At 41.7% G+C, this 19,735-nt stretch overlaps 1 protein-coding gene across 3 annotated transcripts in view; it reads left to right on the plus strand.

The window, feature by feature from the left end:
• The first annotated feature begins 1,375 nt into the window (after positions 1-1,375).
• SENP6 (SUMO specific peptidase 6) overlaps positions 1,376-19,735 on the plus strand; it is a 586,019-nt gene continuing 567,659 nt past the window's right edge. For 2 of the 3 annotated variants that reach the window (XM_086926518.1, XM_086926519.1), the window contains exon 1: positions 1,385-1,466. In XM_086926518.1, the coding sequence (XP_086782644.1) occupies positions 1,427-1,466 (40 nt within the window). In that variant the 5' untranslated portion in view covers positions 1,385-1,426. Of the gene's footprint in view, positions 1,467-19,735 lie in introns of all 3 variants that reach the window. The other variant, XM_086926520.1, reaches the window with a different exon arrangement.

Raw genomic sequence — 19,735 nt, forward strand, 5'->3', positions numbered from 1 at the left:
ACTTCCATTACAGTCAAAGAAACCTTAAGATGGCGAAAGCTAATATTTTTTGATATTGTATTAAACTATCTGGAGTGTTGGCATATAAATAATGTCTGTTATCCAAACATTCCCAAATTCAACCAGTGTGTTGACATTTTCTGTTCATTTGGACAAGAAAATGCATTTCACATTTCTGTCCTCGTGGTGCGGTAATAGTAAAACCATCCAGGTCCTCAACTCGGGCGTAGCCCGACCACGGCCAGCAGGTACATCAACTATGTTTTGTGAACGTCAACAGAATTATTGAACATCTCCGTTTGGATTTCACATATGAGAATAAAGGAGAAGCTAACCAGTACTGTCCCTTTTCATGACTTTCACTCTCTAACAAAAATTGCCCATGTGAGGTTGATATCTGTGACTGCAGTTTATTTTTATTTATTATTTATTTATGCGTTTTTATATAGCGCAGACTTTACCCGAAGGCTTCAGAGCGCTTCACAAAAGGAACAGAAAATTACAAATGAACAAATTACAAAAGCAGACGATAAGTTACATGAGGTAAAAGTGACAATTGTGAGCAAACAAAATACATGAGGTAGCAAACAGTGCAATACAGGAGGAGAGAGTGGCAAGTGTGCAGGTTACATGAGAAAACAAAGTACATTTAGAGGTAATATACTGCAATAAATGCTAGACACAGAGGCACAAGAACAAACGTTACATAGGCAATGGTGGCACTTGTGCAAGTATCAAAAGCAAACAAAATGTGAGAAGTAGCAAACAGTGTATTACATGAGAAAAGTGGCGTGTGCATGTTACAAAAGAGAACCAAACACAGATACAAGGATAATACTGCAGTAAATGGCATACACTCCAACCACACGAACGCACTGGGTAGGCACTTCCATAGTCATGGAGAATAGAGTTTTCAGTGATGGGAGGTCTTCCTTCAGATAATAGAGAGGGCGTGAATTACTTTAGGAGGTGTCTTTGGAGGAGGAGAACTTTGAGGTCCGTTTTGAAGACCTGGGACTGGTGGTGGTCCGCATCCTGACACACTACGTGCAAACATTTTAGAAGAGGAAAGTGGGAGATTTTATCAAAATAATCGAGCATTTTTTTTTGTTTGTTGACTTTTATTGAAGTAGAAGCAAATGCAAGCGGGCGACAGTCTAAACAAGAATGTGGGAGCACTACAGACTGTGAGAACACTTCTGACTACATTCTATTTACCTGCGAGTCAGTGCGAGGCAATCTGCCATAACAAGTATAGGCCTCTCCTGCAGGGGCGGGGTGTCAGGAAGCACCTCCCCGCACTGTCGTACCAGGCCTAGGTTGTTCTGTGGCCGCCGCTTTCATACGCCGGATCTCGTCACTGGCTGCTGCCGGAGGAGGCGGGTCTCGGCGCTGGGTCTGGTGGGCCGGCCATGGAGTAAGGAAGATGGCCGGCGGCAGCAGAAGCCAGAGCCGGTTTTTGGACGGTAAGGACCGTTCTCTGACTGCACCCGTAACGGAACAGCGCTGTGTGCCTTTTGAAGCTCTGTGTTGATAAAACACATCCCCGAGCGTCGCTTGGAACCTGAGGCGGCCATGGTCACCCTCACTGCAGCCACCGATCACAGCTAGCAATGGCGGCCTGGACTCTTGCTGAGCCCCAGCTGCTGAGGCTGGTGAAGGGAGCAGTGTCCCTTTTTGCGGAATAGACTGAAGAGGTGGCCCTGCGTGTGTTTCGCGGGTAGTGGTGCTATATTCCTGCTGTTGGAGTGGTTACGGGGATGCTGTATTACCCCTGCCGAAGAGTATTTAATGTTCCCAAAGCTGTTTTGTTGATCGGTTGGGTGATGCACCTTTGCAGCTGGATAAGTGGTGTTTTGTGCCGTTTTTGCTTGTGAGGAGGTGGGGGTCATGCTGTCTCTGCTTCTGGACAGTGAAGGGAAGCTTGCACCTAAAAAAGAGTTCTGGTGCGGTGAGGGAGTCTGTCACCCTGCACTTGGCGCTGGAAATCAGTTTCTTTACTGTTAAAAAGGGTAGGATCATCGGGAAGAATTCCAGTTGTTTTTTCCTACACCTGGAAGTGAGAGCCTGGCTGTGACCACTTACTCCTTTTATAGAGCCTTACCCCTGAATGTCCCTGAGCACTAATGTTCCACCTATTTCTCTCCCTTGCAGCATTGCTGTTGTCAGTGGCTCGTTTGAGCAGATTTTATGTATTATCCTGATTTCTCTTTAATTGCACCCTAATCAATTAAGCAGCAGATCTGTATTGAACACTCATTAATGTGTATTTTAATGGCTACTTGTAGAGCTTCCACTGCTTTCCTGATGAATTAAAATCAATACAATCGAACTTAGCTACTCTCAGTATTAGTATTTCACTATATATCTTTGTAAGCAAAGTAAGATTAAAAAGAGGTTATGAAATGTGTTTGTGCTTCTTTCGTGCTACATTTTAATCGTTGAACTGCAGAGCATTGTTCGTTTACCCAAATTCTACAGATATATACGGTCTATGGAAGTTAAAGAACCGCGTCAACAAAGTCTAAAATACTGTTTTAATCGCTAAAATATGTGCAAGTTTGTTTTGTAACAAGTGGACGTAATGTGCATGCTATGTAGATTTAAAACAAACTGTATAGTGAACATGTGGGCACATTCAAAAACAACTGTTGGAGTGGGGTAGAATGGAATGGAGTGCCATATAGTACAGGTGTGGGTGTAAGTAAAGCGTCAATAGAGGCTGCAGATCGGGTGAAAGCAACATAGATAGGAAGCTATATGCCTGTGTTAAAAATAGGAAAGCAAAAACAACAGTTGATTGACAGAATGCAGAACAATGTCATACATTCACCCCAGAACAGAGATCTGGGCGTAAATCCATCGTTTTTTTGCTCACCATGCCATTCCAGTTTGAACCCAGCCATATGCAAATCAGTCTTGACCCTGTGCCCCATGGGAACAGTTTAGCCCGAACTGCCAAGCCAGGTCCTCCGTCCTCCCTGGACTGGAAACAAGCATCATAGGACCGGTTTCGGGCTTTCAGCTCTCATCAGCCTGGATAGCTTAATTCCAGTGGCATGGAGAGAACGGGACTCACGTCTGAGCATACCGTCCCACTTGGGGTGACAAATTCAAAAACAACATTGATGGACAGAATGCAGAACAATGTCATACATTCGCCCCAGTACAGAGATCTGGGCCTAAATCCATTGTTTTTTTGCTACCCGGCCCATTCCAGTTTGAAAAAATAGAAAAGCAAATTGTACATCCAGGAATAATACTGAAATTCTTATAAAATGAAGGAAAAAAATGGCTTGTTGCTAAATGACGAGGAGGAGCACCTGTACTTGGTCCATGCTTCAGAGATGAGCTAGTACAAGAAAGGGAAGCCTACATGAGCTAAGCAATCGAAAGATTGCAAATGAGATTGACGACAAAACTAACTAATGGTATGCTGTAGGTTAATTGTTTGTGCACTGATTTGGAAACAATATGTCTTACAGCACAACATCGACTCTGTGAAGGCTAAACCTAATTAGGACAGTCTCCAAAGTAGCTGGGACAAGGGGACCAGGAGTTTTGAGCTGCATTGCTTCCTATCTCAGCAGTTAATAAATCATTAGTGTAAAGCCCTTCTCTGTATTCTTGCAGACAAGAATCTTGATCATAGCATATTATTGTGATTACATTACTGTCTGTTATGTGTCGAAGCACCAGTGTTTGCACCTAATACATTGTGTGTGGCTCTTCTTGGTTGTGGGCAGTGACTCCTAGGATTTGTTGGTGGAGCCCCTGGATGGCTATGCACTCTTAGTAGGCTTTGCTTGTTTTCTAAGAACTGTTAGCTTGTATCTGGGTGGGTCATAGATGAGTATGAAGATAGTACTGACTTCTGGCAGTACCTTACTTTTTTGGCATTTCGTACATTACTGGCGTCCTCGGACAAGGAAGGGGAAGGTTTCTTCTGCTTTTGACAGATTGATTGGGTGCATCCATCCACCTGATCTGTTATCCTGATGTCTGCTATCAGCAGGAACATCAAAGCAGCTGTTCAAACAAAGTACAAGGTACTGACTTTATCAGGTTGGAAAAGGGATTAGAAACAGTCACAGACCAAGAGCTTTCTAGCAGATGGATGTTTTTTATAGACTTATGACTGCTATTACTGAGTTGTGGTAATCTAGACTGAAAGCATGTAGATTCTTCCTGGCTATTGAGTCTAGGGTTTTACAATACATTCAACAGCATGTAGTTTCATTTATTTAAAAAAAAATTGACTTTTAAGATGGAAATGTCTACGGCCGAGGCAATGTTTGGCACCTATGTTGCAGCTACAACATCAGAAGCCTGTGAGTTGTTTCCCGCATGTGTCCATCTCTCAAAAAGGCATTCTTTGTGCAGAGATAAGTAAGGTCCTACAGAACAGCAGATTTAATCTGAGGCAAAACACAAGCAAAAAACCCTCAATTCAGCCTTGAATACTGACCTATATGTGGATTGAAAAAACAACAAGGTGGTGAATGGAATGCTTGAATTAAACTAGCCATTGGCAAATCGCTCGGGCCACATACCAATCCTTTGTTTTTTTACCTACCATGTCACTTCAGTTTGGACCCAGCAATGTGCACATCAGTCTTGATCCTGCTCCTCATGGGAACATTCCAACCCAAACTGCCTTGCCAGGTTCTCCCTGAACCAGAACACAGACAACCTAGGACTGTTTTTGCCTACTTAGGGTTCTTCAGCCAGGTATAGATGGGTCCCGGGCTCACTGTGCCGCTGGAACCAACGTCTGGGCATACCTGGTGCACTTAGGCAGTCAAATGCAAAAACAACAAGGTGATGGATGGAATGCTTGAGTTAATTGGTCGAAACCTGTTCTGGTTTATTTGTGTTCCAGTTCAGGTAGGACTTGGCTTGCCAATTCGGGCTGGATTGTTCCTTTTGGAGCAGGGTCACAACTTATTTGCATGTTCCTGCATCCAAACTGTGGTAGCATGGTTTGCAGAATAATGATGGAATGGGATGTGGACTGAGTAATTACAAGTGGCTGTGATTAATTCAAGTAATTCATCCATCACTGTTTTGTATACTAATTGGTATATGAACTGAGGCTCATGGGTGCTGATGTCATTTTTCTGGCATTATACAGTATGCTTTATTGTGGAGAGCAAGAAGTGAGCTCTGTTTTTCTGTATCCAACTAAACTACTAGACCACATAGAGGTCTCATGACCATATTTGAATGTATTCACTTTAGTGAAATCGGAATATCCTGTGACTATTTTCCCCATCATTTTGTTTGTGTCGTAGTGCTTTATAGTCCACTGTAAATATCCCTATATTGTAAAGCTTTAAATGCAACCCTCGAACACTCAATCGCCCATATGCTACAATAGATTCACATGTATGCCATTTATGCAAATGCATGTCACTGTATTTCGCTGGCATCCAGACTATTTTCCATCACAGGAAATCAAGCCCTAACACGGCCTGAAGTTAAGCTGCAAGTGTAGCTGGTGAAATACAGGGGCATAGGCATACAGTGCAAACATGGCTTGAGCTATCTGATTCTTCAGTCGCTTTCCTCCGATCTCATGGTCAGCCGATAGTTTGTATTTAGCCCCTTTGCTTTGCCACATGTTCTTTTCTCAGTCCTTCCCATGAAGAATCAATGCAACAGCAGGAAAGTGGAGAAAAACCAGCCACAACTAAGCATACATAGGGCAAGGGGTACGAGGCTGTGTGCTGGTTAAGAGGTAGAAGCAGTCTGACCTGTGAAAGTCTGAGGACATTCAGACAACTGTGCTGTCTATGCTGTTACGTTATTGGCTGCTTTCTATCCCCCTTAGCGGTGCCTGTCATTTGAGCTGTTGAACAACTGCTTTTGATGATTGCACTACAGAATATCCCGACCCCTCCCTGGAATATTGTGGTACAAGAATATCCAGGATAATATTATTGAGGTACAAAATATTGAAAGGTAAGTGCATATAGGAATGTATGAATTTACTATTCCTCACTCCACATCTACGTGCCTTGAAAATACATGTACTGCATAGGTACATATTTGTGGAGTTTGGTATAGAAAATCTCTACTTACTTACAAGTCAATTTCTTTTTGATATTTCGTTCTTGATGTTGTCTACCAACAATATTTTGAAGCTCGCTATTCATGGTGCACATCCTTCTAATCACCCGTAAGTTCATATCCAAGAAAAGGTGGTGCTGGGAAGAGCCTAGTGAATTGCACAGTGTTACACAGACCGGCCCGGACTGGCCGTTGTGGGCACCAGGCAATCCCCCGGTGCGCCGCAAGGGTGGGGGCCGGTTTTGGGCCCCTGGGGGCCGTTTTTGTTACAGGGCCGTTTTCACAGCGTTGCTGCAAAAACTGCCCTGTAACAAAATCTGCCGAAAACAGGCCCCGGCAACGAGTTCAAGGGCACCTCCAACCCCCCCAGTGGGGAAGGGGGGCCGGCCTAGCACTTTGCCAGGGCCAGTTTTGGTTCCCAGTCCGGCCCTGTACACAGAGTGGCATTGGGAAGTAATGATTGAGAATTTAAATGTAACTCCTTTTGAATAACTGTTGTCCAGTGTGCAAATTGGCAGTGGTAAACAGTGTTGCTGGGATCACACCACTATCTGTAGTAGTTTCATCTCTGTACAGGATCATGCCATTAACTGCAGAAGAGCACTTTTTCTTTTTTTATATTTTTTTTATTCCTCATATACCAATTTGGGTGCTCTAGACGGAGATCCTCTCCCCTCCCCCTGGCATTACGATGTTACGACCACAAAATTTGACGCCAGAGAGAGTCGGAAAAAGGTACTCCCTTCTAGTATTTACTGTTTGCTTTATCCACCTCAGCCTCTGTAGCTTGGCGACCCTCGGGTTGGTTGAGGACTAAGCACCAACAGTACCCAGGTGAAATCATCGGAATACTCTCATCTGTTCCGCCATGCCACCAGGGGCTCCCAGATCTTAGACTCAGAGGAAACATCGCATGCTATATCAGACTCACTAATATAAATGATATACCTTAAGCAACCAGAGAAAGTGGGAGCATCTTCAGATTTCCATGCTTTACATATTTCTCGCCTAGCCAATAACATCACGTAGAAAATAAATTTAGTCTGCTGATTTGCAAGCTGGTAACCCGTCCCCAGACCAAACAGAATCATTGCCGGAGAGACCACAATCTGTGTTCCTAGTACATCCATCAAAAAACCCTCAATTTGTTTCCAAAACAAGTTAAGGCTAGGACATTCTACGAACATATGCATGTCATCTGCCTCTAACAAATTACACCTTGGGCAGCTATATTGTAAGTTTGTGATCCTTGTCATTCTTTTTGGGGAGAAATACACCCTGTACAGTGTAAACAGATGGTTTCGTTTAAGTGGAGCGGATTTTACTATTCCGTTCACCAGACTAAAAGAGTCCCCCCACAGGTCTACTAGTTTGTTGCTATCCAGCCCCAGACCATTTCCCCAGAGATTTTGAAGTTCCAGATCCGTAACTCCCTCTTTTTCCATCAAAGTCTCGTACCAAAAAGCGAGTTCTTTATCCCAACGCCCCTTTCTATTTACAGAATCAAATTTCGGGTTAGACGCACAATCCCATATTTCCGTAGACCACCAGCTTGACAGCTGGTAATATTTAAATCTTGTAAGGGTTCCTCCCGTCAATCTAGAGAAGGAGTCCCACCCCAATAGCTGCTGATCGTTTTGTAGATCTTTCCACTGCATTAACCCTGCTAATTTAAGAGGGGTTGACAATTGGTCTCTAAGGCATTCTGGGGTCCCTGGAGAGTCCCATATTGGGGCCTGAGAGGCGTAGTATGGCATTCGATCAGGTAAACTGGGACTATCTCTGGGATGTTCTGTCCGCATTCGGCTTACCTACTAACTTCATCGCCTCTATAAAAGCATTGTACCAGAACCCAAAGGCAAGGATTTTTGTAAATGGGACGCTTTCAGATTGGGTCCAAATATCAAGGGGCACTAGGCAGGGATGCCCCCTTTCCCCCCTATTGTTCAATTTATATATTGAGCCATTAGTGAACAAACTAAGGGCAGATCACTTAATAAAACCCTTTTCAATAAACGATCTGGATCTAAAATTTGCCCTATATGCAGATGACCTCTTAATGTTCACTTCTAATCCTGAGGTAGCAATACCTAGACTTTTTGAACATGCAGAAGCCTTTGGAAAGACCTCTGGTTATAGAATCAATAAGGATAAAACGGAAATCATGCAATGGAACCAGGAGGCAGCGCTGCCTGAAACAAAAATAAGGATGAGGTACCTTGGGATTCAGTTAGTCCAGGACATTACTCAGATATCGATAGTTAATTTTGACAAGGTATATAAGGAAGTCTGTGGTCAATTACAGCGTTGGTCCGGGCTCCCATTAAACATCTTCGGGAGGGTTAATCTTATAAAGATGATTATACTACCAAAGGTAACTTTCTTGTTTAATTCAATACCCTTATCCTTCGACACAAAGGCGGTGGGAAAACTACAAGGAAAAATAGGTACATTCATTTGGAATTCCAAAATGCCCAGAATCTCTGCTAAAAAGTTAAGAAGACAATTAAAAATGGGAGGTCTGGCGCTACCTGACATCTTGCATTATGCCCATTCCTTCCACTTTAAAAATTTTAGAGTTATGGCAGGTAAGGCAGATACGTCTTTTTTGGGTCGTTTGTTTCAAGCAATACTGCATAGTATCCCCCAAGGCCACGAATACTTTTTATTTAAGTTTGGAGACCCCAGATTTTACAAAAAGGTTAGGCTAAAGGTTCTACTTACGGCTCTGAAGAATTGGGTTTTCTTTAGGAGAAAAATTACAAATTCCATACTGCAGAAGAGCACTGAGATTTTGTACTTGGGGAGAGTCTAGAAGATAAAAGCACCATCATAGTGATCTTTAAAATACTCATAACTGACAGCAGATTTGAACTTTAAAGACCATTCACTCTGGTCAGTTTCTTACCTGTTTCAACAGAGAGATGACTAAACGGTTTCTGGCCTTCCACCTATATGCTCTGTATTGCGCTCCCCTTCTGTCTGCTGCAGCCCTTATTTTTTTTTAGATTCTGCTTATATCCATTGTGGAGGTAGCTCCCTGCGATCGCCACCCTTTCTTTGTAAAACGTGATTATTTTCTCAAGAAAGTGAAGTCTTTTCAGTTGTAAATGTTCTGACTCTACAGCCCCTCCACACAGAATTTACACTATTCACCTTTTTAGGTCTTGCCTGGCGTTGCAGCCCTGCTCGCTTGGCGAGAGATTTTGTAGTAGATTTGAGATGGGGACTTGAATCCCAGCCCCTCATTTTCATTGGCTGGCGTCACAGTTTATGCTAAACAGTGACTTGCCATTGGAAATGAGGGTTTTTTTGTGACGACCTTTTGCCTATTTGTCCGGCCGATCCTGACTGGCTCGTCAAGATTTTTTTCCTTTGAGAGATCGGGGTATTGCGCTTCTCCACGCTAATTAGAAACACGTGGCCCCATAAAGATAAGAGATCAATGCTTGTTGGGGGTTGTTTGAGTTAAAACGTCCAGAATTCAAAACGCTCTTTAGGTAAAGCCAACTTGTTGTACTATGCTCTTCCCCAGTAGTGCCAGGGCACTTAAAGGGGTAATAGCCATGCTATAAAAACTATTAAACTGAGTGAAGTTTATACCACTGCTCCATATATAGTCTCCCTATTATGGTTGTGTGTCTGTGTGTGTGTGTCTCGTGTGGGGTGGGTGGGGGGTGGGGGGGGGGAATAGTTTGCCTTTGTGTTGTAATGGGATTGTAGAATGTAGTACATGTTCTGATTAGAATGCTGTTAGAAGGTGCTGGGGAGCGGGGAGCATTTAGCGGAGGAAGCAGTGATGGGAGGGTGTGTGCTTCCATTGTACCGTATACATGTCGTTAAGAAATAAACCACTACAAGGTGGTATGAGTGTTTACTGCTTGCAACAATTTGCATCGAGGTGGCTGATAGGACCTGCTTTAGGGGCTATTGGCATTTTGGCAGCCCGTTCTCTGCAAATCGGATTGGGCTAAGGAGAGCTACCAATGTCCGTGGTATGTTGTGGACTTGTGTATTGTGGACTTACTGCAGCCAATCGTAACCCTGTCATGAATTGGTGGTCGCCAGACATAATGGCAAGTTGGGATTGTGTTTACCATCTCAATAACAACAAAGTTGTTGACCAATTTCCTCTGCCTAGAATAAACAAGATGGTTGCTTCTTTGAAAGGAGCTAAATGGTTTTCTACTATTTACTTATCTTCCGCTTATCACCAGATACCTTTTATGCATAGTCTAAACAGTAAACTGCATTCATTACTCCGAATTGTTGCGTTCAGTTTAAGAGAGTGCCATTTGGATGGGCTACTGCATCTGCTGTGTTCCAATGCTTAATGTTAAACCTGTTCTTTAAAGTCACTGGAGTTAAGTCCTTCCAAGACGATATTTTAGTATTTGGTAATTCCAAGGAACATAAGAAAAGATTGAATATGGTGTTGGACATTTTGGATTTTAGAGGTTTAACAATTGAATTCCCAAAGTACAAGTTTGCAGAGACGGAAGTAACCGAAACCTTCCATAGTCAGGATCATCCGTAATGCCTCTAATTCTAATAGTAAGGGTGACGTACGTTCTTTTATGGGAATGGTGGAATACTCTGCCAGATTTTTTACCAGGTTCTCTGAAAGAACTACACATGAGAATTGTTAAAAAACAATGTTAAAAATAAATATGTTTGGTCAAGTCAGTGTGAGGAAGAGTTCTTAGATGTTAAAGCTGTCATTGCAAAAGTTCCCTCTGAAAAGTTTTGACCTCTGTGCTGACAATTTAGTTACCACTCATGCCAGCAGTAAAGGGTTGAGACTGTGTTATTACAAGCTGACTTGTCAGGAAAAGAAAATATTATTGCTTATGCATCAAGGCAATTGTCTCAATCTTAGGAAGACTATCCGACAATAGAACGTGATGCTATGGCTTGTGCTTTGGAACATTTTTGAGCATTTGGGGGAAACCTTGCACCATTAGTCTGGCCATAAACCCTTAGGGAAATTATTAACTACTGAGGGTACCATTAAAGCTTCCTCTCGGATTGCCCGATTATCCATACAAATGAAAGATTGCAAATACAAAGATTTATACGTCCCTGGCAAGGATAGTGTTATGGCAGACTTCCTTTCTAGAATGCCTATTCAGTTGGAAGAATGCGAAGATGAAATTTGGAACGGGTTCCAGGTTGCATTAGTGCATGACAGCGGTGTGCCTGCTGTCGAAGTGGATAAGTCGAACTCGGAGTGCAGAAATGATAACAGTTTGCATGAAGTGTTGAGGTATATTAATAGTGAAATGGCCTAACAAGTGTAATATTACAGAAACCATTTGACCATTTAGGGAGGCGAGATCTGAATTTAAAGATGACAATTGCACACTTGTAAGCCGAGAAAAAGGGATTCCCCCGTTTTCTTTGTGAAAGACTGTTAATTTAGCTCATGAGGGTCATTTTGGCATATCAAGAGCTATAGTAAGAGTAAACATAATTGTATTGGTGCCCTGGTATTGAAAATTGAAAAAATTTTGTGGGGGATTATGCCAATTGTATTCTGGCTGATCAATCCTTTGTTGTTGCCAGACCTCCTATGAGCGTCACTGATGGTCCACAGAACCCATGTGATTCTGTAGCTCTGGACTTCATGGGGTCTATTGGTATGCCACAAAAGTTTGTTCCAGTTCTCATTGATCTGTTCATGAGATGGCCTGTTGTCAAGGTTGATGACCATCCCGATACTGACTTTGTTTTGGAGTTTTTAGATCAAGTATTTGTGTCTGAAGGAATTCCTACTACCATCGTAAGTGACAATGGTGTCCAATTCACTTCTCTTTAGGTTGTCTTATTTTGATACAGTAGGTATAAAAAACAAAACCACTTCACTCTATAATCCAAGCAGTAATGGCATTGTTGAGCGATTGAACCAGGTCATAAAGGGGGCAATCCAATTAGCCATTGCAGGTAATGAAGCTTGGGAGACCCAACTTTGGTAAAGGGTTTGGGCTTATAGAGTTACAACAAAGGAATCCACAGATGTTTCTCCATTTGTCATGATGAGAGTGCTGAACTCAAGGTCTAAATTTAACCCTGGATGGTGGTTTCATTCTGGTGTTGAGTTGGTCGGTTGAAGATGTGAGAGGGAACGTAAGGAACTGCAAAGAAAAAAAGTAAACTCTACTATGACTCCAAAAATGGTACTAAGAAGTGGAGACTAAAGTTGGGGATTGGGTTCGAGTTAGGAAACCTGGTTTTGTTAAAAAGGGTCCAAGTAAATTTTATGATCCTGAGGAAGTCATTGAAATTTTGGATAACTCTGTGAGACTCAACAGTGGTAAGGAATGGAACCTCAAAAGAATAGATTTAGCCAATTCTGAAGCTTGGAATGAGATGTGTATTGAATATACTATAAATGTTAATGATCCATTTATTGTCCAGGAACATGTTAATGACCCTATTCATTATCAGAAGAGCATTTCAGATTACATGGTATTGGGTGGAAATCAATGAAATGCTAACAATACAATCTCTGGGGAAGGAGCGGTATCTTTTCATGTGGTGTCTGATGATGATTCAGGTGAAGATATTGTCGCACAGGATAATCTGGAGGAAAATGTGAGTAGTAATGATATTGATAGATGCAATAAGAGAATTGGGAAACCACCCAAGTGGTTAAAGGTCTATATACATGATAACGTATGGTGCAAGCATTTATGCTCGTGCTTATTCCTTCTTATGACTATTAGTGGGGAGGGGAGGTGGTGCAACAGCCACTTGGTTTGCTTCCGCGGATTGCAGTGTTCTCCCGGGACATATCATTGTAGGCGTTTCCTCAGATATTCCGGGCCCCTGCCTGTCAAAGACTTAAAAACAGTGTGAAGCACTTTGAATTGTGCATGCTGTTTCACTGGGAGCCAGGGGAGCTGTCCAAGTGCCTTCTTTACAGAGACAAACCTAGGTGTGCCGGTTAACAACCTGGCTGCCGCATTTTGCACCAACTTGAGTCTGTTTAGATGTTTCTCCAGCCGAGACAAAATGAGCGCTGTGACTGCTAACCTAAAACTATCCTCGGGTAGAAAGCATTTTATTTTTCTCAAAACTCTGAGGAGATAAAAGCTTGTTGAAACAATTCCACAAACCTGTTCTCCAAAAGTAAGTTTATTATCCATGATCACCCCTAAGTTCTTGGCTTTCCTAGTAGGGGCTGGGGGCATTCCCATTTCGTTAGGCCACCAGTCAGGGGTCTAGATGTTAGGGTTGTTGCCGAAAATAATGACCTCCGTCTTGCCGTCATTTAATTTCAGTCAATTTGAGGATATTTCGCCTGCAATAGCTTTCATGCATTCACAGCATTTTAGGCTAGTTTCCAGTTTTTTGCCTCACTGTAGGGACAGCACAATTTGTGTGTCGTCTGCATAGGATGTTAACTGGAGCCCATAAGATCTTATCAGTGCTGCCAGCGGGCCTACATAGATATTAAAAAGCGTGGGACTAAGAGAAGAGCCCTGCGGGACCCCGCAAGGAAGGGAGAACTGCTTTGACCTATGCCTACCCAAGTCCACCGTCTGAATTCTGTCAGCCAGGAAAGATTTCAAAAGATTCCAGGCTTTGCCCTGAACCCCTGCAGCTGATAACCGGTCCATCAGAACTTCATGATGGACCGTATCAAAGGATGCAGACAAATCCAGCATAATCAGAATTGCTGGTCCATCACCTCTCGAACCTCCTCCGTAGCTTTGATCAGGGCAAGCTCTGTGCTGTGATCCGCACTAAAGCAGAATTGCGTAGGATCTAGCACGTATGGAATGAAGTGAAGCCCAAACGGGGCAAATAGCTGCTTCTTGGCTGTGCCTCAACCCATGAGTGATTCTCACTGTTGCCGGGCTACAGGCAACCCGGAAGATGAGGTTAGTATTCTTTGAATTGTATTTCATTCTTTTACATTTTGTACTATTCCAAGGTGGCTGATACATTGCTTGTAAATTTGGCAGCCATTTGGAATGATAAAACAATTTTTGCTTTTCATTGTTTCCTGCCCGCAGAAGCAATGCCCTTGTGGCACTGATGGATTGCTAGCCATAAGTCGCTAAGCAAGCTTTCCTGTGGCAGTGTTTAATCTGCAGAGTTTTTCGAATCCAAGAATTAGTAAATAAATTAAAGAGAGGATTTGAGAACTAAAACGTTTCCCACCAGCTCAGGTACTGAAGTGCACTATTTTTTAGGCCGAAAAGCAACTGTGTGGTAACGCAAAATGCTGGCAATTACTGTGCAAGTGGGCTTCTGACTGAAGTGGGCTGGCCCTATTGCACCATGTAATGTAATGTAATGATGTCTTGTAAAGCGCATGAATCACCCCACATGGGGTATATCCGCGCTGTAGACCGCTGGGGAACCCGTCCTGGCTATCCCTGTGAGATGGTCCCTACTGGGTATCTCCAAGGTGAAACCAGGCATCCCCGGCGTATGTGGGGGGCCGTTGTGGAGATGAGGCAAGCTAATGCTCAGAGTTGCTGAGTGTGATCCCTGGTTAGAGTAGGCACCGAGGCGAGATATATCGAGTCCGCTGACCCTGGTCCACGACTCTGCCGCGTCGGGAATTGAACCCTGGTCCCGGGCCGTCCTCTGCTTCCAGGTGTGCCGCCTCTAACCAGTGAGCCACACCACTACACTCCACTGTCCTGTCATATGACAAGCAGCTTAACTGAGTCACAGGTAAACAATTGTCATATTTATGCATGATTTCTTTTACATTAGGCAGACTAGACAGATGAAGGTGTCTTTGGCCAGACCTAAAAACAGCAATTACTACTTGAATATTTGTCATGCAGCAAGCAACATGGACACCAGGGCACATGTTTCCAAACATTGGATTCGAAAAGTAAGAAATACATGGAAAACTATCTACAGCAAAGGGAATAAGAAGAAACCAAATACTTAATTTACAGGCTCTGGCATATCCTCCAAAGGCACTACAAAATGTATAGGTAAGCCAAAACATGCAAACCCTCTCAGACAAATAGAAAATACCAGCATTCTAGAAAGTGTTTTCTTTTTCTAATTGTTGGTGCCAAGTTACAAAATGTTACTGTGAAATATATATATAACATGTGTAACTTGATGAAAGAACATAAACTACCTGGTACATCAAGAAACTGCTGTTAAAAGCAAATGGGTAACAATTTTCAAAACTTTTTATTAACATTTTGGAACATGTACCATAACCATAGAAGAAAAAAAATCCCAAAACACTTCCTCCCTCGCGTCCCTGCTGCAGGCCGGCATTCCTTGTCTTAGAAGAGAGGAGGATTTGTTTGTGAGAAAGCGAAGGCACCCCCTCATCTATATATGTCTATCTGGCAGCGTCTCTCAGGTAGTTGCTCACTTTATGAGAACGATAGTCTGGGATAAGATGTAGCACTCTGAAATTCCAAGTCTGACGCATGTTGCAATATTCTTTAGATAACATATTGATGAAGAGGGCTCAGTTGTTTGTCATATGTGTGTACCATTGTTCCAAGTATTGCATGATGTGTTCCATGGCAATGATGATCCACATTTAGATAATAAGCCAGTGACAAGGACAATATGCAGCAGTCCTTAAATAGGCATAGCTGTCTTGTCGTAATTATACTGCTCTACTGGGCTTTCTGAACCATTCAACTTGAGCGGGCAAACAAGATTTCATCAGGGGCCTCACAGCCACCCAGTATAACTTAGTGGGGATATTTTGGCCAAATTAACCAAAAACACAACCTTAAGAGGTTCCAGAAATGCATACCCCCGTGCAACAATCTCCTTCTGAAAAGCAAAGTGAATGGCGGGTTCCAATGGTACTTGAGGAGCTTACCTATAGCACTATCTTGCAAGACCTTACATTGTCCTGTTTGATCTTCCTTGGTGTTAATATACACACAAGGGTTAGGCTTAAGCTGTTGTGTCCATATTGTCTCTTCAAAGCCACATCACAGACTGATAAGGTAAGAGTCTGCGCCGTCTGCAAAAATGGCATATTCACACCTGCATTTCCTGACACTACTCTGGGCTGTAGCCAGAATGATTTCAGTGTACCCTCTAAGAAACATATCTTTTTCTATTTCCTCATAAAGCTCCTGGGTGCTAAATATCCTCTCCGCCATCGAGTTCCACATAGGGTATGCTGTTTATTAGTGATGTGGGATGATTGCAGCATGCGTGTAAAATACTATTTCTGTCTGTAGACTTTCTGAAGAGTGTGAAAATACAGGAAACGGTAACCCAGTAAACCCTTGCTAGTCTGGTTAACAACCAGAAGAAAGGAAAATGGCCAACAAGGTATTCATTTATAAGCATATTTTCTAAAATCTCAAATGAATTACCCTTCTAAAAAGTGACCGAATTAAACCAGTGATTTAAACATATATCCAATTATTATATGAATAAATCTGGAGAAAAACTAAAGAAACATGCATACACATTAGAATATATAAAATCTCCATCCATTCAATCTAAAGTAAGCTGTGATAGCACCAGCTTCTTTTTGATTGAATCATTTGAGCTTTTTCTATAAATTCATCCCATTGCTGCCCTGTGGATGTTCAACTTATCGCCGATGAATTCATACATTAGTTTTCATACATTGCTCTGTAAAATTAGAAGGCTATCATTTACTGCTGAATTTCATGTGGGGTCGTCTTTATATTTCCATCCTAATTATCTCAGTCCTGAGGATGGTCTTGTGTACTACAGACAATAGAGACCGAAACGTCTATGCCAAGTCCACTCCTTCCCATAAAATCATTAGCTCTTCACCTGTAAATCATTCAGTCTTCATGGTGGACAGCAATGTCCCTGGCGCAGAGTGAAATTCAAAAGAAACCTGTCCGTAGGGTAGTGTTATGTTTTGCAAAGTTCAGAAGGAAAAACCTAGTACCAGTATGTCAAAAAACAAAATACCCATGAATAACAAATAAAATGTGCTAAACTGTTAACAAAACAAAATTTCTAAAAAAAAACCATGATTTATTCATGACAGTACATTATTGTATACATTCAATTCGATGTCATAAAAACACATATTAAAATACAGTTAAAATGCGCTGCGAAAGCATTGAGAATCAGTATACCAGGAGCAGGGAGGCCGGATCTAACATTTTCGATGATCATATAAAAAGACCCCTTCAGGAGGACAACCCCTGATAATACTGCACATCAAGTATAATTACAGTAAACCAGGTGTAGCTGCAGTGACTGGTTGCCCTACTTATTTTTAACCGAGCCCTCCTTCAAATAAAATTGCTGATAAACGATGGCTCCTGTATATACAAATACATCTTGGAAATTGGATTAGCCAAGGTGTGTACCTCGATGAGAAAGCTGGTACGCACAAAGCACGGTATAGACCGGATTATTAAAGTGAAAAGTCCAATTATTTTTGCTCACATCTTGGATGTTACTCTTGAGAAAAACTGTCCTGAAGAAGGTGTTCTACAGCAAAAAACCGAAACGCTGCGTCGACAACTGTGTTTTTCCATACCTTTGTTTTGTTTCACATTATTGTTTACCTGGTGACAGGAAACTTTTAACTGTATTTTAATATGTGTTTCTATGGAATTGAATGTATACAATAATGTACTGTAATGAATAAATCCTGTCTTTTTTAGACGTTTTGTCATGGGTATTTTGTTTTTTGACATACTGGTACTAGGTTTTTCCTTCTGAACTTTGCAAAACACAACACTTCCCTATTGTCAGGTTTCTTTTGAATTTCACTCTGCGCTAGGGACATTGCTGTTTTACTTCCGCTCCCCCTGTCCCTAATTGGATATAAAGGGGACCTCCCTTGTTTTCTTCTTCCTGGTGGACAGACATTGATATAAATGAGTGGACGCTACATACATTGACCTATTGGTTTACAATATTTATGTTCAATTGGATTTAGATCTCCATGTGTGGTTATGTTGTGCACCCCTTGATTGTATATATTGAATACAAAGTACCTCTTATTTTGAATATTGTGTACTCCTGTTACTTGGGTTTTTCTTTAGATTTACTCCTAGAATAATTGGATATATGTTTAAATACTTGGTTTAATTCCGTCACCTTACGGACAGGTAATTCATTTGAGATTTTAGAAAATAAACTTCTATATGATTCCCTTGTTGGCCATTTACCTTTTATTTTTTCTGAAGAGTGTGGTCATCTTTCCAACCTTCATCCTCAGTTTAACATCCAGAAATTCCAATTCAACTGCACTTCTGCTGCGTGTGAATGTGAAGTTTAGTTGTTAATATTAATCTTCCCCACAAATGCTTCAGCTTCATCCAACCTTCCTTTCCATATAAAAAACAAGTGTGAAGAGGCTATTTTTGGAAAGCCACCAAAAGTCTGATAAATTTGACAACCGCTGCAGATTTATAAACATGCAACACAAGTAGCACACAGTAGTCAGAACAACACTTAGCAAACATTGGCATCTAATTAGAGGTGATCTAGTCATAGCAATGAAAATATTTAGAAAACCACAGAACCTGTAGAAAAGAGCCGTATCTACAGGGGACCCCCTAGTTAGAGGCGATATCGAGGATGAAAAAGAAACCTGGTTGAAGCCAATGGATGGCTTCACTAAGTACAACAAATGTGAGGCATGCTAACAAGGGAAAATGTAACCCATTATACACACCCCTTTTATGAATTTCATTACTATTAGAGACATTTCACGTTCAAAAGGGAATATGTAGTCTTTATGTTAAAATGCCCATGCGTGAAAATCAATATAGTGCCTTCTTGCCCTCCTATAAGAATATTTTACCTAATTTGAGGGGTATTCGAATCTGTGACAACAGTTACCTCGTAACCAGACCTATTTTAAAAAGGAGAATAAGGAGGATGCTAATCTGATGAGATTCAGTGTGATTGATTACTTTCTGCCTGAGCTGGAAAAGGAGAAAGGGAACTTTGTAGGCTAGAGGCAACATACATCTTGGAATTGGACTCCAGGGAACCATGGGGTTTACATATTAGAGGAGATGTATGTTCATGTATAAATGCTGCTATTGCTCTATCATTGGTGAGGGCAGAGTATGTTGGTCATTAACACAAATTATTGTTTTTTTAAATTCTTTTGTATCTTTTTTTTTAAGATTTCTTTTTGCCTGTGTTTTAAAATTTGGTACAGATATGGCCACTTGGGCAAGCCACATGAAGAGCAAGTTATATTGAGCGATTGGGAGGTGGGACATCTTGCTTGCTTGCTCGCTTAAGTTCAATGGTTCAGTAAGCCCAATAGGTAGTATGATCATGAAAAGATAGCTGTGCTTATTTAATTGTTGTCCTATATTTTTGATCAAATTATAATACGCGTACATTTGGACTCTTGACAAATGATGGATTGAACTAAGTGATTTAACAACGAGATGCAGAAAGCAATATGTTGTATGTCCGGTACTCTTAAGATGGCTGTGTGGTAGGAATACCATGTGAAAAGAATAATGAACAGCAGAACGATCTGAATCGTGAAATTGGTTCCAATATAGATTATTATATAGTTGATGATATTAGATCACCTTTTGGGCAGTATGTTTTTTTTATGTTAATGTATCACTTTGCATATATTTCACAGCAAACATGGCTTCTAACATTGTGACCAAGGCTAGTTAAAGCCAAAACGTTTTGATGTTGTATTTCGGTGCACATAATTAAAAAAAAA

Source organism: Lissotriton vulgaris, chromosome 6 (genome assembly GCF_964263255.1).
Source record: "Lissotriton vulgaris chromosome 6, aLisVul1.2, whole genome shotgun sequence".
Lineage (NCBI taxonomy): Eukaryota > Metazoa > Chordata > Amphibia > Caudata > Salamandridae > Lissotriton > Lissotriton vulgaris.